Source organism: Lepidothrix coronata, unplaced genomic scaffold, assembly GCF_001604755.1.
Source record: "Lepidothrix coronata isolate B3197 unplaced genomic scaffold, Lepidothrix_coronata-1.0 Scaffold206, whole genome shotgun sequence".
Classification (NCBI taxonomy): Eukaryota; Metazoa; Chordata; class Aves; order Passeriformes; family Pipridae; genus Lepidothrix; species Lepidothrix coronata.
This window is the reverse complement of record NW_016690386.1, coordinates 868910-895811: the sequence shown is the minus strand read 5'-3', so window position 1 is coordinate 895811 and position 26902 is coordinate 868910. Positions and strand designations below refer to the sequence as shown.

General features: G+C 39.9%; 1 protein-coding gene across 1 annotated transcript in view; it reads left to right on the top strand.

Annotated features, from left to right (window-relative positions):
• The first annotated feature begins 660 nt into the window (after positions 1–660).
• Positions 661–26902, top strand: part of TPH2 (tryptophan hydroxylase 2) — a 52540-nt gene continuing 26298 nt past the window's right edge. Inside the window, exons 1-8 of the mRNA XM_017832804.1 lie at positions 661–797; positions 3714–3866; positions 6194–6377; positions 6486–6586; positions 9417–9484; positions 15455–15651; positions 17929–18064; positions 23022–23148. Coding sequence (XP_017688293.1) covers positions 693–797; positions 3714–3866; positions 6194–6377; positions 6486–6586; positions 9417–9484; positions 15455–15651; positions 17929–18064; positions 23022–23148 — 1071 coding nt within the window. The 5' untranslated portion in view covers positions 661–692. The remainder of the gene's footprint in view (positions 798–3713; positions 3867–6193; positions 6378–6485; positions 6587–9416; positions 9485–15454; positions 15652–17928; positions 18065–23021; positions 23149–26902) is intronic.

Sequence of the window (26902 nt, the reverse complement as noted above, 5' to 3'; positions counted from 1 at the left end):
GACTTTACCTACCGTCGATATATAAGGCACGTAAAGTCCTCCTTACGAGATCTAATTTCTATCCCTTAATATATCTTTCAAAGCATTACTCTATAAAATGGAGAGAGATGAATTTCTGCATCGAAGAATTTCTCACATCACTATCTCTGCACAACTTCCCTGTGCAGAAGCTCAGCTCCCGCAGCGCTCTGCCCTGCTGGGCCCTGTCCCAGCGCCCCCATGCTGTGAGCGCTGCGCGGCCCTGCCCCGCTGCCCAGGGGCACAGGGCGGGCCGGCGCCGCTGCTCGGGCTGGGCTCGGAGCGCTGCAGCCGCGCCGGGCATCGGTGTGAGGGGAAAGGAAGGCACCGCCCAGGGCAGACCCGGGGGCGGGCGGGGGCAGCCGCTCCGCAGCGGGACCTCCGCGGCTGCTGTGGGCACGGCTTCCCCCGGGGGCTCCCGCCGGCGTGGGGCGGCGGGGCCGGGCAGCGCCCGAAGCTACTTCGCTCCCCGCGCTGTGCTGTCCCGTCCCGTCCCGTCCCGGCGGCGGAGGTAAGCGGGGACCGTGGGCGTCCGCCTGCCAGCGGCTCTCGTCACCCGGAGACGGGTGTCCCCTAATCGTGTCTCCATCAGCCGCGGCGGGGGCGTATAAAAGGAGCGGCCGCGGGCGAGGCGGGCAGAGCGCGGCGCTGCCCCCGTCCCGCCCGCCGGCCCCATGCAGCCCGCCATGATGATGTTCTCCAGTAAGTACTGGGCGCGGAGGGGCTTCTCGCTGGACTCGGCGCTGCCGGAGGAGCGCCCCGTCGCCGGCAGCCTCACCGTAAGTGGCGGGGCTGGGAACGGGGCAGCCCCGACCCCGGCGGGGACGGGAGGGAGCCGCCGAGTGGGTCGAGGTCGGGTCCGCTGGCGCCTCTGGGACCCGATGCCGGGCGCCGTGCGTCCCCCGTCCGCTTCTTTTCGTGGTCCAGTCGGTAGTTTTTCAGCAGTTGCAGGGCCCGGTGAAATTAACTTTGCCTCGTTCAGAAGGCTGCCTTAAAAGTGTCTGTAAATAACGGAAAAAGTTTCATTAGTAATACAAGCCTTACTACAGAAAGGAACCATATTGCTACTGGAACAACAGAAAAGCAGCAGGGTCCCATTCAGAGGGTTTTAAATGCTTGGATTTTGGAAGTCTGTGGTAAATCCTGCGGGCTATTTGCATCAGCAGAACCTGCCTTTTCAAGGCACTCGTAAACCTCACAGGACGATATATAAAGCTTTTTTGGTAAAATAGAAGTCGCCTGCACTCACACTGCATTGGTGCCGATGGCTGTGCTGCTGTGTTCCCAGCCTCTGCCTGCTGGCAGGGGTGCAGGGACAACTGGGAGCATCGCGCAGAAACTGCTGAAAAGCCTGTCAGGAGGTAGAAATAGTTCTCTGTAAGGTGATGGTATGGCTGCAACAGATGCTTGGGTCATTTCAAGCATGGGATAAATTTCTGTATGCTTACAGGTAAATAAATGTATGTATGCCTAAATAAGAATAAAGAATGTTAATAGGGGCTAATAAGGCAACCTGATCTGAATATGTGAAATATTTAGGATTATGAAGATTTTGCCTCCTATAGAATTTTGCAACATATGAAGATTTGGGTCAATTGAGTAGAACCAACGGAATGCACCAGTTTCTACCAGTTGTGAACTGGCATATTGTCTTTACATTGAAATGTGAAATATTGCTATTTGTACATGCTTTACTTCTATTGGAAGTATTGAATTAAATGGAATAAATCTGTTTTACTGTCTTTATATTTGAGTTACTTTCTTCACTGAGTTCCACTATAGATGACTTTTTTTCCTGAGTACTTGCCCTTGCCCCAGATAATTAATTTTCATTAGGAAAGCTGATCTTTTACTTGTTATTTAATTATGAAATGTGCTGATTAGCAGGGCTAATAAGATTTGAGTTCAGCCTCTTCTACTGGGCTCATAACAAATAGGTGTTATAGGTTTCAAATGCTCGAGAGGGTTTTGTCATCACTTTAGTTAATGATTTCATCAGAGTATTAGGGAACCTGTGACAGTCTTGGAAGGTGCCAAGTACCCTTGTTTTCCAGAGGAATCGGTGATATTGAGATTCTCAGACACTCAGTTGACTCCATGATCATCTGTATGTAGCTTCTAGAAAGCAGCACACATGGAAAAAACACAGATGCTCTAAAAATGGCACCTTTGTCGCTTCATGTGGGTGTTGTGTGCCTGATGTATACGAAAAAGACTTAGCCAAATCCCAAATATTACTGAAGTTGAAAGTGACCTTCCCCATAACTGTCCCTGGGCAAATCTCCTACTGAGCAGAATCATATAAGCTCAATTGCTAAAAAATAAACATGTGTGAAACCACTCATATATCATTCTGCAAACTTAATTGCTTTTCCAGGTTGTTTCCATGTAGTCTAATAAATGGTGATAAAAGACCATTGAGGCTTCTTAGCATGTCCTGTAACTAGTTTAAATGTGGTTGGTTTAACCTGTGCCATTTAAAGGGTGTTCTAAGACCTGTTTGAAAAGCTTCATTTTCAGGTTATTTTCTGTAAACTGCTTTATAAATTAGTAAAAGACAGTTCAATACATGTTAAATAGTTGTATATGATTTTAAATTTCTATCTTTGTATTTTTAGTGACTGTATTATGGATTATGAAAAAGCAGCATCTCACTGGAGATTTAATTTCTTCAGGAGTCAAAACTTCTGAAGTTGTGACAGTATTGGAAAATGCAGGCTGTTTTTTTGAAAATCATCTTATAAAAATTGTCTATAAAAGCTGTACTGTTGGCATCTCGACAAGATCTAAGCTGATAAAATTGCATTTTTTTTTGAAAATGCTGGCTGAAGTTTGGCTTAAAGCAGTCTTTGACTCCCAAATTGTGAAAAGAATGTAGGACTCACCAAGGATGGTGTAATTTTCTGTATTTTTTTTTTGAGTTCCTCAGCTAACTCCTCTTTTATGGGATGTACAGTTTTTCACAGTGAGAACAGTCAGCTATTGAAATAATCTTCCCAAGGGAGTGGTGGATCCCCCACATTGGACAATTTTAAGATTCAGCTGGGTGGGGTGCTGGGGGCTTCTTGTCTAGATCGTGCTTTTGCTGTGAAAGGTTGGACCAGATGATCCTTGAGGTCCTGTCCAACTTGATATTCTGTGGTGCAGTCTGAGCTTGTATTTCCACCTTGTTTGTATAATGAACAGAGGTTTTGTTTTCTCAGGAAAAGTTACATGACAGCAAATTGTACTGCAACAGAGACCGTAAAGTTTATGTTTTAAATTTAATGGTTAATACAAATGTACAGACCAATGCAAATCTTCGTAAATTGACTGGTACAGGTTAAAATAGCATCCCTGCAATTTTGCAGCAATAGTCAGGTTAGAATAACAGAGCTGCTGGCTTTTCCAGTAATTTAGAGTGTCTTCGTTTGCTTCATATTTATTACTAATGATAGTATTGCCCTAGTAATACCATCGTATTTGTATCCTATTTATATGCTTTTCCTTAAGCTTTTTTTTTAACGGAATGGCCTCTTACACAATCGTCTCTAGCAACTGCCTTTGATCTGTGATTCTGATTTTAAGTAAACACACTACCTTTTGAATAAGTAAAGTCTGGATGAGTTCTGTTCAGTTGTTTTCTAACAAAAATTTCTCTTTGCGGGAAATGCCCAATTTTGTCTGAAATGATCATGTTCCTTATCCATTTGTAGCTAAACAGATCGAGTTCTGGGAAAAATGAGGAAAAGAAAGGGAATAAGGGAAATGGGAAAAATGAATCTGTTTCTGAAGGTGGAAAGACAGCTGTGGTGTTTTCCCTGAAGAATGAAGTTGGTGGATTGGTGAAAGCTCTCCGACTCTTCCAGGTAAAGCTTACAAATCTCTACACTGACTGAACCGATGAAGGCTACTGAGGTCAGGCTCTTTGTTGGTATAAATCTAATGGACTGTGGCGGAAGGAATAGAGTGCAGTTACGCTCACTCTGCAGAACTGAATGAAAGTAACTTAAAATTTTATGGACCATTCACCAAAGCATTTTGGGCTCATGAAGGGTTTTCTGGAATGAAGTTTTAACAGTGATGCTGATGTTTACACCGTTCCCTTTAGGTTTCCGATGTGTGACTCTGAACACCGGGAATTAGATTTGCAGTCTGTGCAGGCCACAATGAAAGGAGGCACTTGCAGAGAGCACTTTGAAACCTAAATTACGCAGTCAGGTGGTGGTGGCGGCAGCCTTGCTGCAGGACAGTATTTGGTCACAAAGTTAAAGAGACCTTTAAGTACGTGCAGGGTAGGGGACGTATGTGTCTAACTGGAAGGTAAATTGTGAAGTATTGTTTCCCCACAGATCTCAAAGCAGTTGATGCTTTTCAGTCAGACTGCTTGCTAGTACTGCATGTAGTCTGCTTGCCACCTTAATGAATGGAAGAGGGCTTGGAAGCACGTCTGAGCATAGTTAAAGCAGTATGATAAGTCTTAGGTTGTTCAATCTGTGCAGTGTAATGAAGAGAAAGTTAGGAGGTGATCTGGAGCCTGCCTCTAAGGCCAAACCATCAGAGGATGTAAGTGTAGGGGCACCGGATGTTGCCAGTCCTCACTCAGAGTTGCTGTCTCTGGGAGCAGATTGCCAAGGCTGATGTAGATTAGATACTTACATTCCCCAGCCTGGGAAAAGAGGTGAGTTAGACCCACAGGAGGGAGGCTGCCAGGAAGCAGGGTGTTTCATAGGAAGAGGAGAAGCCTAAGGAGAAGTTTCAGAAGGAGTCACGTTTTCAATGCAGTTTCTCTCCAAGGGTTAAATGTCTGACTGCAGCTCTGGCTTAATTGCTTGTGTGAGTTTATATCTGAAATTTTGGATTTGCACATCAACTACCCCTTCTTGGGAACAGGTGTATAAGTCACTCTGGTCTCTCAAAATATGGTTGGAAGACGTAGCAGAGATATCACCCCCATTCATGTAGTCACAACAATTTGAGTATTGCAGGGGGGAGTGTGGGGTTTTGTTCTCCACTTAACCTAGGGTAGATAAGAGTGAATTTGTTATATGGTTGAATTAGCTACACTGTATGCATATGTTATGGAGCATGCCAGTGAAAGAATTATGTATGTACAGCCAGAGGTGTAAAAGCAGAGACTGCTAGTTGGTGGTACCAGAGGAGATCTTCACCTGAAATGGTATTTATGTAAATTTATGTAAAATTGTATTAACCATTTATGCAAAATACAGCAGGCAAGTGGAAGTACAAGAACAAAGTTCGTCCCATTTGGATATCAAAAAATGTTTTATTGGCTTCACTGAGTAAGTGAAAGGATAGTTGTGAAAAATAACAGATAGTTTCTGTCTGACAAAAAAAAAGGAAAAAATCAGAGTTAATAGAAGTATTGTTTGAAAGCAGTCATCTAATCCAACTTTTGTTTAGAATCAAGGCTGTCACAGCACTAGATCAGGACAGCCATAGCACATTATGGTTATCTGTCATTGTATTACACCCTTGGCAGACCAGTAGTTGTGTTGAGAGGCACCCCAAAGGAAAGTTTTCATCCTAGAAGTACTTACACTCTCATCTTTGATGCATGATTTGTGTTCGCTGGGGACATTATAATAGAAAATAAATTGAATTACATTTTAATTTTAGTACAATTTTATTACTGTTAATGCTTCTTGCTATCAATAATTGCTGCACAATAGATAGGTGAGGCTGATACACATTCTCACAAAAATATTTTCTTCCTCGCATGTTTATAAGAGGGACTAAAGTCATACATGTTTAATAGCATCTATTTAAAGAAGCACACTCAAGTCTATTTAAATTAACATTATTATTATGCACATTGCCTAGTAAAATTGCATTAGAATTTAATATAGCAATATAAAAGTAATAATATAAAATTGCATTGTTAAAAAAATTATGTTATATTGTCCTCTGTAAGAGACTGTCTTTGTAGATAAAATGAAATCATTAGTTTGTTTTCTTCATTAACTATATAATAATTTTATTTTTACTTTCTGTACAGATTTTTTTTCATCAGTATTTCTTTTGTGTCACTAACTGATTCTATAAATACAAAAAGGGACTACTTTCAATAAAACAGTCTTTTAATAACTGGAAAAACTTTCCTGAAGAATGTGCTATCAATATTGCCCTTCTGCTGGTATGTCTGTATTTCATCTGTTATTTCATCTTTCCACAGGAAAAACATGTGAGTATGGTTCATATTGAATCACGAAAATCAAAGAGAAGGAATTCGGAGGTGGAAATTTTTGTGGACTGTGACTGCAGTAAGAAAGAATTTAATGAACTAATCCAGTTGCTCAAGTTTCAAACTAATATCGTATCTCTCAATCCACCAGAAAACATCTGGACTGACGAAGAAGGCAAGGCTGTTTTTGTATCACTTGGTTTAGGCACTGACAAACGTTTTGCACAAGTATCTCCATAATCTTACACTCCGGGACGTTCAACTTGCATTCTGTCTTCTGCAGATCTTGACTGTGTCCCTTGGTTCCCCAGGAAGATATCTGAATTGGACAAATGCTCCCAGAGAGTTTTGATGTATGGATCTGAGCTGGATGCAGATCACCCTGTAAGTGTAACACAAAATTATCCTGTAGATAATTTGTTCAGGTTATTTGCCAGTCAGATAAAAAGTCTGTTGACTGCTGATTGTTTTCAGAACGTGGGGACTACTCTCTCTTCAGTGGTTTCAGTGAATTAATTTTCCTTTTCTGTAGAAGGATACACAAGATGGAGGTCCTCTAGAAAACTTATTCTTTGTTTAACAAGTATGTCCCCTTTTGTAATGCTTGTTTGCTTGTTTTTTTTAAATTAACTAGTTGATAGAAAGGTTTCAAACTTTAAAGAGTTTAGATCAATGCAACCTTCAGTTATGCCACGAGTAGCTCTTAGGTAAGAACTGATATTGTCGATAGGTGTCAGAGAAGAAAGAATTATGAAGGAATAATGAAGGAAATATGAAGGAAAGAATTATGAAGGAATAGTTTGTCACTCAGGAGGTAACTACAAAATAAAACAGAGCAATATGTTCCTGCTTCTGATGAATGCAGCAGGTGGGAAGGTGTCTCACATTGTTTCCTGACTTTGGTGGCAGGAGATGAGCCTGCATTTCACACAAGCTGTGTTTGCAGTGTTGCCAAACGCTCAGTGCAAAAGACAGAAAAATGGTTTTGTTTTTGTTTTATTTCTTTCAGCTAATTTCCATAAACGCTTAGCCTCTGAGTTTTTACATGGCAGATGATTGAAAGCATTTGTGTTAAAGTATTTTCCCTTTTTATAAATCCCAGTTTCTACCTCTGCATGACTTGACTGAAAGATACTGGTGGTAGCTAGTTGTATTAATTCCTAAAATAGACTGGATTAAACTAGTATTGTAGGAAACTTCCAGATGAAAGGAAGTAGGCGGCAAACTAAGATATCTGACCATAAGACTGTTTTGTAATACAGTCAGAACTGCAGCTGTAGGTGATAGTCTGCTTTGTTTTTTGTTGCACACAGTCTGTGGTCCAGTGGGAGTTTAGGCACAGATTCTCACACCTTTGCACTCATACCAGGAGAATGCCATCACAATGTCTCCTGGTAGCTCCATTTCCCTGTCTGGTGTCACTTGCCCATGTATCAAACACAGTAATAATCATCATCTTGCTTCATTCACAGCTACTTCTGCCATGTGTGAGCCCTTCCCACATTGTGGGCCCACAGTCAGGGAGCATGTTTGAGGATCCTGGTTTCTACCATGTGCTTCTTGATGACAATCTGGGATTTGCTTCACATTTTCTCAGAAGGGAAAAGCCTGTTGATTATCTTCATCCATTAACCATAATTTGGTTCAAACAGAGGTTGTAGTGACAGCTCATTCCAACTTTATGACTGTGACAGACTATTGGATACTGTTTATACTTTGAGCTGGTACCTTCATTAAATACTGTAGCACTCTGCTGAAAATTTGCCTTCAGTTTTACAGAAAATGAAAAAAAGACATTTGCATTATATGAATATATATTTTACCCTTGGAGGAACTCTTACAAACATAATTTACACACCATACAGTATGCTAGGTGTTAGAAATAGGGTAAAAACCTGTAAATCTGTGACTTGCTTTTAAAATATCTGCCCTTTTCCTTAGCGGTGGCATTTGGTGCTGGAGGACCAAAGAGAATTATCCTAGTACAGAACCTGTAAGGATAGTACTGCTTCAGCAGCATAGCCCTAACCCACTCCGTACTGGCTAAAGATTTCAGTCTCAGTTTCACTACACTTGACAGGCATTTAAGTCCCCTGTGCTGTCTTCCATGACTTTCCAGGTCTTGAATGGTCTTCACCTGAGTAACTCATCATTTATGTCAAAAGGTATTAAGGAGACAAGGAGACTCCCCCAGATTACAGCAAACAAGCTTCTTTGTGTAGGAAGGTTTTCTGCAGTCCTCTGAAATCCTCACTTACTCTCCCCCAGCAGCACAGCTTTGGTTATGGGGCAGTGAAATGTCTTCTGAGTTTTATGGAACCTCATACAAATATTTCAAATCTAGCCATGTTATCTTTTCATTCCGTTCAGTGACTGCGTTTGTGTATGTGAGCAATAAGGAAAAAAGTCATTTTAATTTTCAGCTTTGAATAAGGGAAACTTAAATGCACTTTGTGGGCCACTAACTGGGGAACTTATCTAAGTTTTTATCCTTTTTATCTTCAAGACATTGACAGTTCTACCTTGAAAAAAGTTAACTCTTCTTGTAATGCAAAACCTGAAGTGTCTGCATATTTTATATGTGTAGAAGAGATCTTGTTCTAATTTTGAATAGCACAAAGAGCTGTAAATGGCCAGTGTGTATGTGCTATACAACTCTTTTGCACTTAATATAGAAAAGGTATGAGCTTACTGTAGCCCATGAGGTAGAGCCCTTCCTTTGTAACTCAGACTGAAGCAATATGCCTATTTAGTGCTGGATGTTGATGGTTCAGTCTCTAATGTGTTGGTTAGGATGGCAACTGCTGAAATAAGAATCTTCAAAATGAGTTGCTTATGATCTCTAGACGCTTGATTCTAGTGAAGAAAGATGTATTAAGGATAGGTAAATTCTTCTGCTATGTGCCTGCATGTAGATCTCCGTTCAGATCAAGGAAAACTCGAATGAGATGAAATGACAAGAAAAAGTTTCCCTTATCAACATTTTGGATGAATGACTGTACCTATGCACAAAACTGTCTTGAATGGTCTCCTGTGGGACTTCAGTGAAGAAAAAAATGAAGAAATCCTTTTTTTCTATTGCAGTCCAGTAGACAGTGTTAATCAAAATACAATGCAACTAAGTACTAAATAAACACTGTAATGATTTATTTTATAATTCTCACAGCTAATTTTATGTCCTTATTGTAAATGACTCTCTTCTTCCTTGCTTAAGGGATTTAAAGACAATGTCTATCGACAGAGAAGAAAGTACTTTGTGGATCTTGCCATGAGCTATAAATAGTAAGTACTGCCTTAATTTTTCCCTATGCTGCTGACTAATTAGAATTCATGCTCTATTTAGTTCTGTAGAATAAAGTTTAACGGTAGACAAAGTCATCTTTTAAACTTGGACTAGTTTAGTGTGGGCTATAAATTACAAACCTGATGCTTGAATCCTGTTACATTTTTGATACAGATACAGGCAAGTAAAACATTTGAAAGGCAAGCACTTTCTCTTCAGCATTTTATTCACAGATGCTTAGACTTAAGGAAATATTTTACAAATGTTTGCATGTCTCACTGACACACTTCTGAGTACACATATCTAGCATCCCAGTGTAGTTGAAAGAGCTCACTAAAAACCAAAATTATTATTTCTTTTTTTGATGCATGTACTATACTGGGCTGAGGCCAGTTGTGTGAGGTTCAACAAGGCCAAGTGGCAGGTTGGGTTGCAACAATCCCATGCAGAGCTACAGGCTGGGGGAAGAGTGACTGGAAAGATGCCTGGTGGAAAAGGACCTGGGGGTGCTGTTCAACAGCATCTGAAGGAGCCAGCAGTGTACCCAGGTGGCCAAGAAGGCCAGTGGCATCCTGGCCTGTATCAGAAATAGTGTAGCCAGCAGGACCAGGGCAGTAATTATCCTTCTGTACTTGTGAGGCCATACCTTGAGCTGTGTGTCCAGTTTTGGGCCTCTCACTACAAGAAGGACATTGAGGTGCTGGAACATGTCCAGAGAAGGGCAGTGGAGTTAGTGAAGGGGTAGAGAGAAGGGTTTAGGAGCAGCTGAGGGAGCTGGGGTTATTTAGCCTGGAAGAAAGGAGGCTTAGGGGGACCTTACCACTCTCTACAGCTACCTGAAAGGAGATTGCACTGAGTTGGGAGTTGGTCTCTTTTCCCAGGTAACAAGTGACAGGATGAGAGGAAATGACCTCAGGTTGCACCAGAGGAGGTTTAGATTGAATATTAGGAAAAATTTCTTCACTGAAAGGGTGGTCAGATATTGGAGTAGACTCTTCAGGGAAGTGGTGGAATCACCATTGCAGGAAGTGTTCAAAAGATGGGTGGATGTGGCACTTGGGGACAAGGTTTAGTGGTAAATATGGCAGTGCTGGGTTAACAGTTGAACTTGATGACTGTAGAGTTCTTTTCCAGCCTTAATAATTCTATGATGATACTGGATGCTGCAAAGTGCCATTTATCAATTTTGCCTACACAGCTCCAAATTTCTTAGAATTTAGTCAGTGCATTTCTCTGCAGTGCAGCTGGTGCCTGTGCATAAATGCACTGCATGTGTTTTTTCATTTTGATTTTTTTTTCCCATTTCAAGTCAGTATTTTCAATTTCTACAGTCCCTGGAAGTTAAGAAACTTTCTGTTCTACCTACAAACACCTACTGTGTTGCAATTTTCTTGTCACAGAAGCATTCAACTAATTCTAATCCTACTCTAGGTTTTATTTGCAACAGGCTTAAGCACTCATTCTCAAGGGAAAGAACATACTAATTTCATGATCTTTTTCATTTTACCACACTTGTTCAGGTTTTTCATTTTCCTCCTTTGAGATTTCTACCTACGTTGTTTAAAGAAGATGAAACACGCCCTTTATAGAAGGCGCGTCCTGTCAGGAAGCATTCAGAACTGGATTTTGGAAGGTTTTTCATTATAAGGCTAGTATAGGGCCTGCAGAAGGCTGAGGGGACAGAAGTATTAACTCTGCTTTGTGACCATATAATTCTGATTATAAGTCTCCTTTACTTTTGTCCCATTCCTGTCATTAAGCTATTACCAATCTTACAAATGTGTAGGTGCTAGTGTTCGTTCCCCTTTCTGCTCACAGTGGCATTTGTTTAGCTGGATGCTCATGACATCCACCCAGCACACTGAGCTGCTGCCTGCTGGGACAGTGTTGCTTGGTAGAGAAGCTCTCTAGGCTGCCCAGGTAAGTCCTGAGTTTAGGCAGCTTTCAAATGTAAATCGAGACAGTTTTTTTGTTTGTATATTTGTTTTCAGCTGATTGATTTATTAGGTTTATTTTTCAATCTAATGCTTGCAGTGAAGTTAGTGCTAGCATTTAGTGCAGTGATAAATGTCAAGTGGATACCTGTGGATGAGGGCAGGCTGTGTGTGCTCCTAGGCTCCTTCAGTATGTTGGATAGTTCTCCATTTACCCACGATAGTAGCAGTAGTGCCATGCATTTCACACCTGCTCACTTGCTGGAAATATCTTCCTCCCTTCTTCCTCTCAGCTTAGTGCTGGAAAGGTCATGCAGCTGGCATACTAAGGTGTAGTTGGTCTTCTGCTTCAAAATGTGAGGTTTTTTTCACCCAGAAACTAGTGAGAAACATTGTGTCACAAAATCGCATAAAGTAATGCTACATATTCCCAGAAAAAAACCCCAAAACAACAGATAAAAGAAAGGAAAAATCTTTTCCTTCTTTGGATTTTGAAGGCTTAAGAACCATTTTGCGGGCACATTACAAAAATAAAATAACTAGAGATTATTTAGGGGCCAGATCTTGTACTTCAGCAGAGTTGCTCAGATGTACTCCTTTATTTCACTGCTCTTTCCAAACCTTTAAAAGATTTCAAACTTGTCCTTTTATTGCGAGCAGAGAGAAAACAGGAGGCTTAAAATATTCTTAGCCAGGACCACAATAACTGGCAGACCAGTGGTTAGGGCAGTTACCTAATGTGTCAAAATCTCATTCATAGTTCAGGTCTCCTGCAGTGGTTATCCTTAACCCCAGGGATGTGCCATATGTGCTGGTATGTACAGTCAGGATGTGTCTGGGTATGTCTGTAGAGACGGCCCAGGGAGACACGCTTGGCATTCTGCTGCAGCACAGCCTAAGCCATACTGAGGAAAGGCAAATCAGCTCAGGGAGGACTCTGTGCTGCTACAGCTGAGCTGTTTCTGCTACCCCTGCTGTGGAGCCTAGAGTTATAGGTGTCTTGACACTGCACTGCAGTCTCATCACACTCACCTCTGTGGTCTAGTGTCTGTTTACTTATTTATGCAAAATGACCAGCTCTGTTATAAGGGCTGCTTCCTTGGGGATAAACACCTGTCAGTGTCTTCCAGGTAAGTGACCTTCCTAATCACTTACTGAAGCTTGATGTGTTTCTACCTTTCATTTTCCAGCGTAAAAAAACCCCTAACCACACTTGTTTCCTTAAAAAAAATAACAAAGATGTTTGACTGCAAGGAATTGGCTCCGTAAAAGGTTGTTGAGTTGAAAAGCCCAGATCAGCGTTTTCTTTATGAATTGTGACTGTTCTATAGTGGTAGATGCTCTGCTTTGTTTGAACATAAAGTGGCATCTGTAATGGAGAGAGAAAGAGAAAAACACTAAGAAGTGAGGTTGGAGAAGCAGATATTTGCTGGAGCTGGGTGTTAAAGGGGAAGACATGTTAATAGAGCAGAGGAGTGAAGATCAGCTGTATGAAATAAATGGACCAAAAAACCCATAAACCCCCATATTTCTCCCTCCTTCACTTAGCTTCTATCCTAAAGATAGTGAAAATGCATTAATCTTCCTAATTAGTCATTTGAGACTGATTAGGGATTGGAAAAGTGTTGAAAAAATTAAATGTGGAGGAAACATATGATGTTTAAGACGGAATTTATAATATGAGTTGAGAGCTCATGCCCATGGCAAAATGGAAAGACCCTATTTTAATAAGGAGAAATAAAAATTCAGATTTGGTTAGCTTGTAGAGTCATCTTAGCCACGAGGAAGCTGGCTATGCAGGCTGGCTTTTTCTGTGATTTATTGAAATGTTTGAGTGCAAGGTGGGTCCTGCTTGTTGAAATATGAGGGTAAGAAAAATGAGGTTTGCAGGGCTGAGGGAAAAAGGCGTAGATCCTCCCTCAAGTCTGGCTGCCTTGATTCTCTTGATAAAGAAAGCAGTATCATGATAAGCTGGAAATAAGATCAGCTCTCCTATGCATAAATTCTATTAAGGAATTAATGTTCCATGAACCTTACTTTAGTACTAATGAATTAATTGAAACAATAACTAAGTTATAAACCTTTTAGTGAGCAGTGGACAAGCTTCAGATCCTTGATTGTGTTTATACCTTTCTCGTGACAATAGAAACATGAGTTTTTCCCCTGGTGCATGTGTATCTTACTTCTTGATGGGCCAGTGCTGACCCATACCGCAGTATCCATCGTAGAGGTCAGGCCTAAGGAAAAGGGATGAGGCTGGGTATTCTGGCACACCAAGTGGATGGAGTAGCAACCTACTTTTGCTTGTCGTGTGCAGTACAATTTAGAATAGTTGTGCTATGCTTTCCATGAGCTGGCAGGCAGTTTAAGACTGATGAAGTGTTAAGGGGGAAGACAGATACTAGACCTGTAGGACTGACTCCCACTGCAGGATGGGCACGAACCCAGTGCAGCTTCTGTGGATGAGAAATACTTCACTAAATGTGTTGCAATTCTTGTCACGTCTGCAAGAGTGGCTGACAGGACACTAGCGAATGTATTGGGTATTCAGTGAGACCTTAACAAGTACAAGTACCTCATACATTTGACTGACAGATAACTGCCATGGATGAAAATCCTTTGATATAGCAAAAGGCAGGGGGATTAAATGGTAAGTTTTTAGTAAAGATGAGGGGACAACCACAATGGATGTAGGGCAGGTGATCCTCTCGTGTGCATGAAGGGACTGCATAGCAGCAATCAAATGTGACATGAGGGCTCGTTCCTTGTTACCTTGTACAGTGGAGACAGGATTATGAACTGGGCAACAACCTCTAGCAAAATCCCAGCACTGCAGTTCTTCTGCTGCAGTGGGGTTCCCCATGCCCAGTATACCTGTTCAGCTGCTGTCTGGGATACTGTGGAAGCCGCAGTACTGGGCTGGAAGTGCCCACCTGTCCAGCCCTGGCACGAGGATGGGACATAAGAATTGATGAAAGGGAGGAGGATCATATGAATCCCTTTGCCAGTCTGTACATCATCATTACAGTGCAGCAAAAGAAGATACCTGAGAAGGCAGATGGCAGAGATTACATATTACAGATTGCGAATATTAAATCCAGAGAAAGATTATAACATTCTAGAGGGAATTAATGACATGAGATGATGCCCCATGACCGTGACATGGAAAATTCCTTACAGCTAAATACAAGGCAGTGCAAGTTGGAAGGAACTCTTCGCACTGTTCACACTATCAGTCAGTTTTGAATTAGCTGTAACTACTCAAGGCAAATCTTGAATGTCAGAAACAGTTTAGCAGGTACCCTGGAAGGCTCCTGCTTTGCAATTTCTGTACATCTTTGTAAATGGGAGAGGGCAGAGGAACAGTGCAGAATTAAAAAGAAAAGGAGAGATGTATTTACAGACTTAATTTCAGCTAGGCAGGTGAAACTGGCTCTGAGGTGAGCTTCCTGATGATGAATTTGGGGTTCCAAACATATCTTCACATGTAAGCAACAGTCTAAACAATGAATATATATTTTTAAATTGGATCGATACATTTCTAAGCATCTATGTAATTGCCTAATCTTCACAAAATGCTAGGTAATGATGCTGTGTGAATATTGTGTATTTTAAAGAATGTATAGAGCATGCAGTCTGCTGTCTTACTGAAACTACACATTAGACTGAATTGGGATCTTCAGCTGTCAACTTGCAAAGGCATCATTGGCAATAAGTGGAGAAATACTAGCATGATATAGGAATATGGCACATAGGAAATGCATCTTTCTACTATGATATGTACAAAGATTAAGAAACAATGTGATTGTTTAAAAAGAAATACAGTTCTTAAGAAAATGGTAGAATATGTACATCATAACATCAAGAAATAATTCTGAGAAAAAAGCATCTACTTGTCAATTTAAAATAGTTTAAATAGTTTTAGTAGTCTTTGCCTTTATTTAAATAATACTTTTTGCAGAAATGTTGCTCTCCATAATCTGTCTAGAACCTAGTTGTATTCAGATGTATTTTGTATTTAATTTTTTTTTACAGTGGTCAACCCATTCCTAGAGTGGAGTACACAGCTGAAGAAGTTAAAACGTGGGGGGTGGTATTTAGGGAACTCAGTAAACTCTATCCCACCCATGCCTGTCGTGAATATTTAAAAAACTTTCCTCTGCTGACCAAGTACTGTGGATACAGAGAGGATAATGTGCCTCAGTTGGAAGATGTTTCTATTTTTCTTAAAGGTAAGATTCATATTTGGTTTATCAGTAGATATAGTTCAATGAAAACACTCTTTTTTCTTAGTATGGAATGCAAAGCACATTAAACGAAAAGATTCTCAGCATTGTCAGTGGTCTTTGGTTTAGCCTGAAATATTCTGGTTTTGATGTTCTCCATGGCAGGGAGTTTTTTGAGTCAAGACAGTTTTATGTATGTATTGCATGTATGAAATTGAGAGAAGTTAAACAGCTGAACATGTAAAGCATGATATGAGGCCACACCTGGAGTACTGTGTCCAGTTCTGGGCCCCTCAGTTCAGGAAGGATATTGAGGTGCTGGAACAGGTCCAGAGAAGAGCAACGAGGCTGGTGAAGGGACTCGAGCACAAGTCCTGTGAGGAGAGGCTGAGGGAGCTGAGGTTGTTCAGCCTGGAGAAGAGGAGGCTCAGGGGAGACCTCATCACTCTCTACAACTCCCTGAAAGGAGGTTGTAGCCAGGTGGGGGTTGGTCTCTTCTCCCAGGCAGCTATCTGTAAGACAAGAGGGCATGGTCTTAAACTGTGCCAGGGGAGGTTTAGGTTGGATATTAGGAAGAAATTCTTTACAGAGAGAGTAACAGACATTGGAATGGGCTGCCCAGGCAAGTGGTGGATTCTCTGTCCCTGGAGGTTTTTAAGCTGAGACTGGATGTGGCACTTAGTGCCATGGTCTAGTAACCACGGCAGTGTTGGATCAAGGGTCGGACTTGATGATCTTGGAGGTCTTTTCCAACCTGGCTGATTCTATGATTCTATGATTATCTTGCATGGGGAGAAAAGCCCATAATGAAAAAAGCCCATAATGAAAAGAAAGAGCTGAGTTAGCTGTGTTCTCTCATTGCCACAGGTTGGGAGTTCTCATAAGTGCAGTGGGCATCCCCTGAATATCCAGGAAAGTAAAAGAGGGAATCACATGCCAAGATAACTGAATTTAAAGAGGGAAGCAGGTTTGGCGTATTGTTTTACAGCCTGATGAATATGAAGCTTTCCTGAGTGCTTAAGACCTCATGCAGCTAGTTGTTATATTTGTATGTTGAAAAAAATATATTACTTTAGATGATCTGATACTTCTCTTTCATTTTATTTTTTAAAGGATCAGTATATTACATATTTAAGTTTGAAAATAGTCTTATTTTTCATCTGTAGTGGAAATGTATCCCATATGGAAGATGTGGCAGACACAGACTTGTTGGGTTTAGCTCTAGAGAAAAAGCCACCAAAGAGTTAATTTAAGATTTTAATTTCTTCTCAAAGGTCCCCTCAGATACATATATTTGTTCCTTAATCCTCTTGCTCAGGAACTAAAATATTATAGAGATGGGTGTTTGAAAAAAAAAATTATGTGCTGTTAAGAGAATAATTAGCAGAGCATTTTGTCCCAAATATATGTGGAAAATCCTTAGCTAAAAGAAATAATGAAATTTGTAATGACAGGGTAACTTTCCTCAGTCCGTGCTTCATCCATAAATCTTTTTTGTGAACACCTGCATTTACTAATAGCTGATTCATCATTCTTTGAATTTGACTGTGTCTTTCTGGGTCTGTCATATATTGTATTATGGTCTCTAAGGAATGATGCTAAATTCTTTCTCCCTAGCTAGAAATTCAAGATCTCATACTTCTTTCAGAACTATGTTTTCAGACTACATATAGCAGTAGTAGTATCTGTTGCAGAAAAACTTGAAACATTCTCCTGTAAAAACTTTGAAAGAGTGAAGAATTAATTTTTGAGAGAAACATGCTTTTTAAAGTCACTGAATCTGAAGCTGTTCTCCTCTGTGACTGATCTGACAAAGGAACACTTTTAAATGTTTAAATGAGGATCTCAACTATAAAAATCAGTATTTGATTGTCACAAGCAATATTTTATCTGTAAAAATAATGACAAATTTGTTATAATCCTATTCTGTTCTGTTAGTTTTTAAATATATTTTACAGAGGCCATCTTCTGGTATGGAAACTTCTCTCCCATTTGGTACTAGATATAAAAATATTAAGAACATCACTTATGGCACCTTAGCATTTTTTTTCCAGACAGGGGTATTCAAACCAACTTTGAAATACCTCAAGCTGTTTTCATTATACATATGCTAGCAATGCAAAATGCTTCTTGTACATAATAATTGAAAATGATATGCGGTGATCTTCAGCCAAGATTCTTCATGTCATGCTTCTGGTAGAATAATTAACAACAGATCTGTCACCAGAAGCTGATATAGTGATATATGTATAATGTGGTCTTTTATTATGTCCTTCACTTCAGAAAGGTCTGGCTTCACAGTGAGACCAGTTGCTGGATACCTGTCTCCCCGGGATTTTTTAGCTGGCTTAGCATATAGAGTTTTTCACTGTACTCAGTATATACGACATGGCTCAGATCCTCTCTACACACCGGAACCGTAAGTTGCTGCATTTGCTTTAGTACTGAAAAAATACACTCACTAGATTCTTAAAAGACCCAACTGAATTTGCCAAGATTGAAAAGAGGAACCTTCCTACAAATGTGAAAATCTTCTTACACCATGATGGCATTGATGAAGGATTTGATGACAAAATACTTTATGTTGGTGAACCAAAATTGAATTCAAAGACTTTTTTTGGTGACTTTTTACAATGATCTTGAATAACTGGGTTATATTGTGGTGCGTCAAAAATCCTATTTGGATTATATTTCAGTGGAAAATAGAATTTTCAACTGGAAGTTTTGAGAAAAATGTATAAAGTTTTATTTTCTCTTGGACAACTAGAAAGAAGTTGTGAAAAAAAGCCCTGAATCTCCTGAAAAAACATTGGTTTTAGAATTATAATTTGGACTTCCGTGTTCCCATTTTTCTCTTTTTGGGCCAGGCTTCACAGCTGAACTTTGTTTCTCTCCTATAACACAATGCAAGCAAGTCATGAGGCACTGGTCTCTCACCAAGAGAGAATATTAGATATGAAACCTGTTACAGGGAACATGATAGAAATAAGAAACGTTTTAATTACAACTTTCATGGGACAGCATTGCAGCTTTTCCAAAACAGAATATTGTGAGTTTGTATGAAATATTTTGGCATAAGATCTTTTGATGAAAAGTGGGGAAGAAGATCAAAGTGACTATAGTTCTTGTCTTGTGTGTTCTGTGCACTAGTAGCAGAACAATACATGTCAGTTAGATAATGTGGAGGTAGTTTTACCAAAGGCATCTGCTGATCTTGTAACCACAGGACTGACATTTTTGCAGTGAATCAGTCATCAGGCAGTTAGCATGAAATTGTAGCTGTGGTTTAAACAGCTCGGACTACTTGAGTGTATTTGATTTTTGCCCAAATTTACACAAAGGATTTATACATATATATTCAACTCCAATTCTGTAAATATTTGGACTCATGCCTGACTTGGATTTCATGAATTGTCAGCAAAACCACGGAGTAATATTTTTGTATATAAAAGGTTTAATGGAACTGCATATTAAGCTGTATCTAAAAATGTGCTAGTATTATTCTGGCAGGAGTCACCAGGTGGTGCTGTTAGACACTTATCTACCTTTTTCGTCAGCATCTGAACTGGGCAAAGTATTTGCTGAAATGCTCTGAGGCTAGTTTTGTATACGTGTTTCTTTTGGGGAGGAGATGGTGATCCCTGAAGGAATTCATTCACTTCTATAACCTTTGTAATTAAACTTTAATCTCTTAAATTTGTAGACAAATTGCTACAACATAAAATCCTGAAAGAAGGGCTTGGATATGTGATGCTGAACCTCTTCCAGTCCATCTAAAAATATCTGTAGATATTTCGAAAGAATAAATGATACTTAGGAAGTACCAGGTTTTGCACCAATGATTTCTTCTCCTGTGGGAAGCCAGTTTCAGACTGCAGCATGTACCAATGTTCAGTAAAAGGATGATGACATTTATTAACTTAGTACAAACTAGAAGAATGTTTTCATCTACTGATAGGAGATTTAGGTGCATAACTCCAACAGAAGGAAAGGAAGAAATATTTTCCAAGAAACAATTAAGTGTGTCTGTGCTTTTGCTGATGTTCTCTGGTTCATTGATTTGTGCATTTGAGAGCCCTGTAGTTTTCAGGATGCTACTTACATTCAGAATTATGCAGTGGATCATAGCTGATCCCCAGTAGTAATGGCAGCTACTTTTTTTTGTAACCTTTCTGGTCTAGATGTCTGGAAAGTCTGAACAATAGTTCTGTTAGAATGAAGATTTTTATTCCTTATTTGGGCTGAACTTAAAAATCCAGGTTATGGTCTTAACAGTGTTAAATATGACTAACAGAGGAATTAAGCTGTCATTTTCTAATGACGTTATACTCTCTTCTTCTAGACTTACTTGTTCACGTTAGTTAAGTAAAGTAGACTAACTATCAGGAGCTCCACAGGGAAAATTTGAAAATCCCTTTTAAAATGTTTAGGTTTTTTTGATAGCATAGAGCAAATAGTAAGTGTTACCAGAAATGTAGAGTGAAATCCTGGCTGTTTTTTTAAATCAATGGCAAAACTAAATTGATTTGAGTGGGGACAGCTCTTCATCTTCTGCAGTAGCTGCAATGCCCTGAGATCTGCTGGTTGATATATGGGGTCATAATGAGGTTTGCTGCAGGTCCTTGGCTGGTGAATATTGCATTTCAATGATATAAACCTGGTGAAAAGACTCCCTTTGACTTCAGCGGGCTTTCCATCAGATTTAACACCCAGGCTATAGATACAAATTGGAGAGTTCATTTGGTTTGATCTGTATCACTACTGTATGCATTTTAAAACATTCCTTCCTGGTTTTCATTATGTTTCTACTACATTCACAAGGCTATGTAGATTTTCTCTGCTCAGCTAATTTACTCCAAGAAAAATCTTTTGCTGTAAAAAGTGCATTACAAAAGTCTTATTTTCTCAGAGCAATGTGTGTGAATAAATTAAAGGAACTTAATTATTTTCTGAATAAAACAAAACAAAAGAATCAAGCTTTGGTAGTTAGGCAAAGAATTATATTGTTTAGACTATCTATAAAGGACCAGACTGGCAGGAAGTCTAAGAGTCTCTAATGACAATCCGAAATGCTGGTTCGTGTTTCTGTCTGAAAGACTTTCTGGGTTTGGTTTTTTTGTTCATACTCTTTTTGCTTCAAGCTCTCCTCTTTATAACTGCACAAGCAAAATACCACTTTGCCTAGTTTTAATGGAAGAATATATGAGCTAAAAGCACGAGAGAAATATCTTCTGCCTCCTCATTCTCTTCCTCTTGCCAAGAGAGACAAATTAATAGGATTAGGCTTTGTCTGTTCTCATTTTGTCCGCAAAGGTGGATGCAACAAAGACCATGTGTCCCAGGGCAGAACTGGGAATAACACATCTTTGCTTATTTGTTTCTGGGAGTTACGGCTTCAGCACTGGAAAACAGAGATGTAGGCACTCGCTCAGGTATCAGTAGCAGTACTGCTGCTGCAGAAGCCTGCCTGCAGACAGGCATGCTTACCTGAAGCCAGGAACTTGAAGCCAGTCCCACTGGATCGTCTTTGCTTTTGTTGTTTGAACTACTGATACAAAGCTAAATATATCTGGACTGATGCAGTGTAGCACGGGTGCTCAGCAATTACTGTTGATTCTTCAGTGATGGCAAGAATTGGAGTTGGAGCTCTGGGCTTCCAGAGAATGGGCTTTTTGACCCATTTCTGTGTTGAAAGATGATGGTTGAAGAAGTCATGTTCCTCCAGTGAACTGAGGTTTACTTGGTACTGAGAATTCTTGGGGCGTATCTGTCAGACTTCAAACTACATTTTCCAGCGGTCCTTTGTATTGTTAGTAAACTAAGTCTTGCAGAAGATGATAGAAGAAATTGTTGTGACTGGAACTAAATTAATTAAAAAAGGGTCATTAACCTTTAATGATTATCTGCTCAGGTGATGCAAACCACCTTGGGAACAAAGAAATGGATACCAGCGGAGCTAACCAATTTTTCAAGTCTGAGGTCCAGTGAGAAAGGGACTCCTGTCTAAGCTATGGATCTCGTTGAATGAATTACTCATAAATGATGTTGGCTCAAACTTGTCACACACAACTTCAGGCAGATGCTTGTCTCACCAAAAAGTGTGACTATAACATGAGCAAATGATGCTACACATCTGTCAGTGAGGCCATTTGGACTGATAAGGAAGCTTGTATGTGACCCTCCAGCACTGGAACTATATTTGATAAGCTTTGGGCGAGGCAGACAAGGAATACCAAAAATTTTAATCTTCATTTGCATATTTAGAAACTATGTCTACTGCTCTCTACTTACGCATGGTTGGTGCAGACTTTTTGGTGAAGATACTGAGTAAGATGATTTAAAATTACATAGAGGTTGTTTTTCTGTTCATTATTTAACTGAAGTGTCAGGTTCTGTGACTTTTCAAACAAAAATAGTTTATAAAACACAAATTGGATGATTTTGGGTAGAAGGCAGAAAACTTGATGTTTTCTCTTTGCCTTTAAAATGCTTGTTTACAGCTTAGGATAAAAAAAAAAGAGAAATGTCTTTGAAGAGACAAAAGCAAAGGAAATGTCAGATTGGATTTTTAAAGTGAACTTTACTATCAAGTCCATTATTTCTTGTGAACAAAACACCAAAACTTTCAGAATTGTTTGAGAGCTTTTGTAGATGATGCATGTGCACTTTTGTTAGGAGTTTTTTGTGCACTTATGTCTGCACTTTGTCATGACTAATAATGCACATACAGATGTGAACAGCTGTTCTTTCTGAAATGATTTGGGTTTCCTGCTTTTTCTTAAATCCGTTTGCTGAGAAGTGGACTGCATAACAAAAGTACACAGTAATTGCAGTAGGATCTCATGACTAAATGAGAAACTAAGCACACAGAAACCTCTGTGAATATTGCTCCAAATTTCTAGGGCCAAGTGGCAAAATGTTGGTGTGGAGATCTACCCAGGTATGGAAAGGGGAATGGAGAAGAGGAAGAGGGAATATGTTGGATTTTGAACTTGATTCGTATGGAAAGAAATGCTGAAAATTATACTTGTGAAACAGCTGGCTTTCTTGCCTTTGGGCAGTTCAGTCTTCATGTCACTAAGTCTGCAAGTCAGTAGTGCTCAGGCTCTCCCACTCAATGAGGAAATGATGGGAAAATCACAGAACAGGTAGGGTTAAATCACATATAACTTATTTAACAGAAGCAAATGTGTGTGTTTCTACATACACGCAGAAACCATTCACAGGGAAGAACTACTACACTAAAAACCGTGTTTCATTTTAAGACTTTTAAAGTAGGGGTCAGACCCATGTAAAATGGCTTATGTTAAATTAATTATGGAATTATTATGGTATTAATTTCTGTAATGACATTCTTTTCATTTCCATTTCTTTAGGGATACGTGCCATGAACTCTTGGGACATGTGCCTCTACTTGCTGATCCCAAGTTTGCACAGTTTTCACAAGAGATAGGACTTGCTTCACTGGGAGCATCCGATGAAGATGTTCAGAAATTAGCCACAGTGAGTCAAAATCTTTTTGTGGCATGCTCTCTCATCTGTCCTCCTCTTTGGTTGATGAAGTGATGGGCATTGTCTTATTAGAGCTGACTACATTTTCAGGTTCCAGGTGACTATGACATGACAATCACAGAGCTTTAGGTGTTTTTCCATTGTTTCTAATAAGACAAAAGCTGGTCACACTAGGTAGTGAGTTTTACTTTTTAAGTGCAATAACCAGCAATTTTCAGGGCTAGCCGAGATGGATTTTGTATACTTTAAGGTGCTGAAAATAAGTAGGGAAGCTAACCTGGAAAAAAAAATTAACCTGAAACATTTTGGTGTGTGCTTTCATCTCTACACTGTTCGTTCCTCCACAGGTGGCCACTTTGGCTCATAGCACTGGTATTTCTGTACTTGCTGTTGTGTTTTGCAGCCCTTCATTGTATTGCAGTGTGTGATGGATTTTCAGATGACATTGCATCCTTGCTACTGCTCCTGTTGGAGAATATGTAGTTAATAAGCCAAGGCTGTGCAGCAGTAGATCTAGACCAAGATCAAGTACTTCAGCCAGCAGCTGGGAGATGGATTCTGCATTACATCAAGTGAGGCACAAGCCAGTAAACAGTGTGAACTGGAAGAGGTTGTGTGTTAAAGCTGTTAGATGCTATTGTAACTGGAGCCTTCTCGGCCCTTGTGTGAGGGACCCTGTCAAACTGTCAGGACTCTCAGCTCGTGACCACCTGTCAGCCCTGGTGTCTTGCCATATTCCAGTAACTCATACACAGCCCTTTGCATTATGACATAGGTTAGTGACTCCTGCTCTATACTGCTCGCTCTGTTTGGTTGTGTTAATTTACTATATGCTTCCTTTTGTGGATCCTGTTAAAACTAATGCTGTAAATAATTTAATGAACTATATTAAATTAAAAATCCACTCCATATGTAAATATTTTATCTCCTGAAAAATTCTGTGAGATCAAGCAGAAGAATTGTTTACTTTAAACGTTATCCAGCTTACTACTGCTTTTCTCCACAAGAAATGCAGTGGGATTTAAAGGGTTGGGAACAACTGTGCTGAAGCTGGAGTGGAGTCAAAGCAGTTTCATTTAAACTGCAGAAGTTTTGGTGCACTGGCTTAGTGGAGACTATGAGTCCCATCTGCCAAAAAAGGTGTTTGTACCTATTTGATTTGAATCTTGCAGCCTTCTAGAAAAGGCCACTAAATTTAGTTATTCAAACTGGCTTCACTCCTTAGTTAGATACGCTCAGTGTCTTGCTCATGGCCATCTCCTCTCACATACTTCAGAGTGTTTATAATAGATGGCTATGGAGAAGAAAGTGGTGTTTGTAGGAGGGAATCATGAAGGTTGTGTGGCTATTTCCACATTTGCTAGGAAAGGACTTAGTAGTAAGCAGACCTGTGTTGACATGACATGCAGTCTCAAGAGAAACTACCTAACTGACCATTCCTGTAGGTACTTCGAGGAAAATGGCATGTCCAAATATTTTACCCCAAAATAACCTTGGATGACATAGGCCTGTTGCTGAGGACAAAGTTGATACTGATCTGTTTGTGTAGAGATCTTAATATAAAGTGGCCTCTTAATATTATATAAATGCTTTTACTCCTCCCCCTCACAGAAGTTTCGAGTTATGACTGACTGTGTCATCTGAACAATGAGCTGCTCCTGAATCACAAAACCAAAAATAAAAGAAGACAGCTGAATCACTTTCCCTTATCACACTGAGAATTTTATATCTGAGTCAAAGTTGATTTCTCCTCTCATGCCTGGAAATAGCTCTTTCAGGTGGAAGAAACATCTAGAAAGAGACTTAAGGTAACCCAGGTGGTGTTATTTTTTGTAGAAGCACAGTGAGGAGCTGTACTCTCCTGGGGCAGATGCTTAACAAATACAGAGATATTACTTGCCCTAAAATGTGCAATGTAAACAGCCAACTTGAGAGCAAGTAGAAAAAATATCTATCAGTGGTGAGGGTGAGGAGGCCAAGAAATTCATTCAGCTGGGCACCAAATGTCACTTGAGGTGCCATTTAGTAGCTTTTGCAACATTCGGTCCCATTTCCGTTCTGGATAAAAAACAGAGATGCAGCAAGCTGAGAAATGCCAGCCAAGAGTCTTAACACAGAAAAGCAGTGCAGGTTCCAACTAAGCAACTTCAAAGTAAATAGAGAAACAAATGAATGGAGAGAGAGCATGCATATTAATGAGCTTGAATCAATATGCCTAAAGCAAGCTTGCCATTAGGGTGACCTATTTCAAAAGACAGTGACATTAACAGCTGAGCCATTACAGGGAGGACAATGGCTTTAGGAAGACAGGAAAACACCTCCTAGGAATTCAAACCAGAAAGAGAAGAATTATTATAGGTGATTTCATAATCTTTTGTTCCATTCTGGTCTCAAAAAGACACTGTGTATCAGCTTTGATAGATCTGCTCTTTGTCCCCATCAGTCCTGAGCTGCAAAGGAAATGTCTGATGTTTTTGTCCCCACAGGGTTGACACACTAGATGTAGAACAAGCTGGAGTCTGGTGCCTTGGGCAGACTAGAAGTGTTTGGTAAATTGCAATTGGTTACGTCTGTGCAGCCCCACTGAGGGCAAGAATTAAATGGGAGAGCACTGCAGAGGCCCTGGTGCTGGCCGGCTGGAGGGAGAAGGATGACTGCAGGGGACGAGGGCTGAAAAGAAAGTATGCAAGTCCCTTCATCTTCTTGGAGTCTGGTAGATAGGGAAAAGGAGAAAGGAATTGCTTTTGCTTTATCATGAGAGTGGAATATTGAAAGAGCCGAAAGGCTGTCTTTGTAGAGGTTTGTTGAGAGATTCCATTTCCTTTATGATGTTTTAGGACAGTAAGAAAGAGGAAAAACATAAAGGAAAAAGTAACTGAGAAATATGTTACTGAAACAGAACAAAATATTTGTACAATCCACTTTTTTGCTTGTAGCGTGGTATAATGCAGTTACTGTTTGAGGAACACAATTTTGCTGTGCACGTCTGGGTGCTAATTATTATCATCCTCATTACTCATGCTGTTCTCTTTGATTTTCTAAAACCACTTTTGAGCTGCTTTTTCAAGCATGCCTGGTCTTTCTATTTTCACATAGTACAAAAATAAAAAAGGCTGTCTTTTCTGCTTACCTATCAAACCATAAGCTGTAGAGAGGACTTGACATGAGGTGTTTCAACTAATTTATATAGTATATAATTTACAACACATTTAACAGCACATAACATAAGGTTTTGTCAGGAAAATTGTACAAAAAGTACATCTTGGTTTACATTTCAGTGTTACCTTGTAATTTGTGGACTTGGGAGCCAGAGAGCAGCTATCTCTGTGAAGCTGCAAGTTGATAAGCAGGAACCTGCCTCTCTTGCTAATGGCAGAAATGATACCTGAGTCCTGCTAAGTTGTTTCAGCACAGCTCAGGTTGCCTCTTTGAGATGCTATATGAATAGGATGTGTTTGTATAGATAAAATTCAGTGGGGCACAGTAACTGTGTTCAGAAAAGAGAGTGTCTTTGTGTGCAGTTTATCACCAAATCTTTCCACCCAAGAATTTGGTCATTAGGGCCTAATTAATTGCAGCAAGTTTTTTTCAAATTATTTCTCACTGGAAGTTACATTTAAACATTAAGTTCTTTAGAGCTGTAAAACTGTCACTTTTTCATCTTTCTTGTTAATATTAGTTCCTGTATTTTAACAGCACGGGACAGTAGAAATCAAGAAATTAGTCTTGTACTTGTTATCCTTTA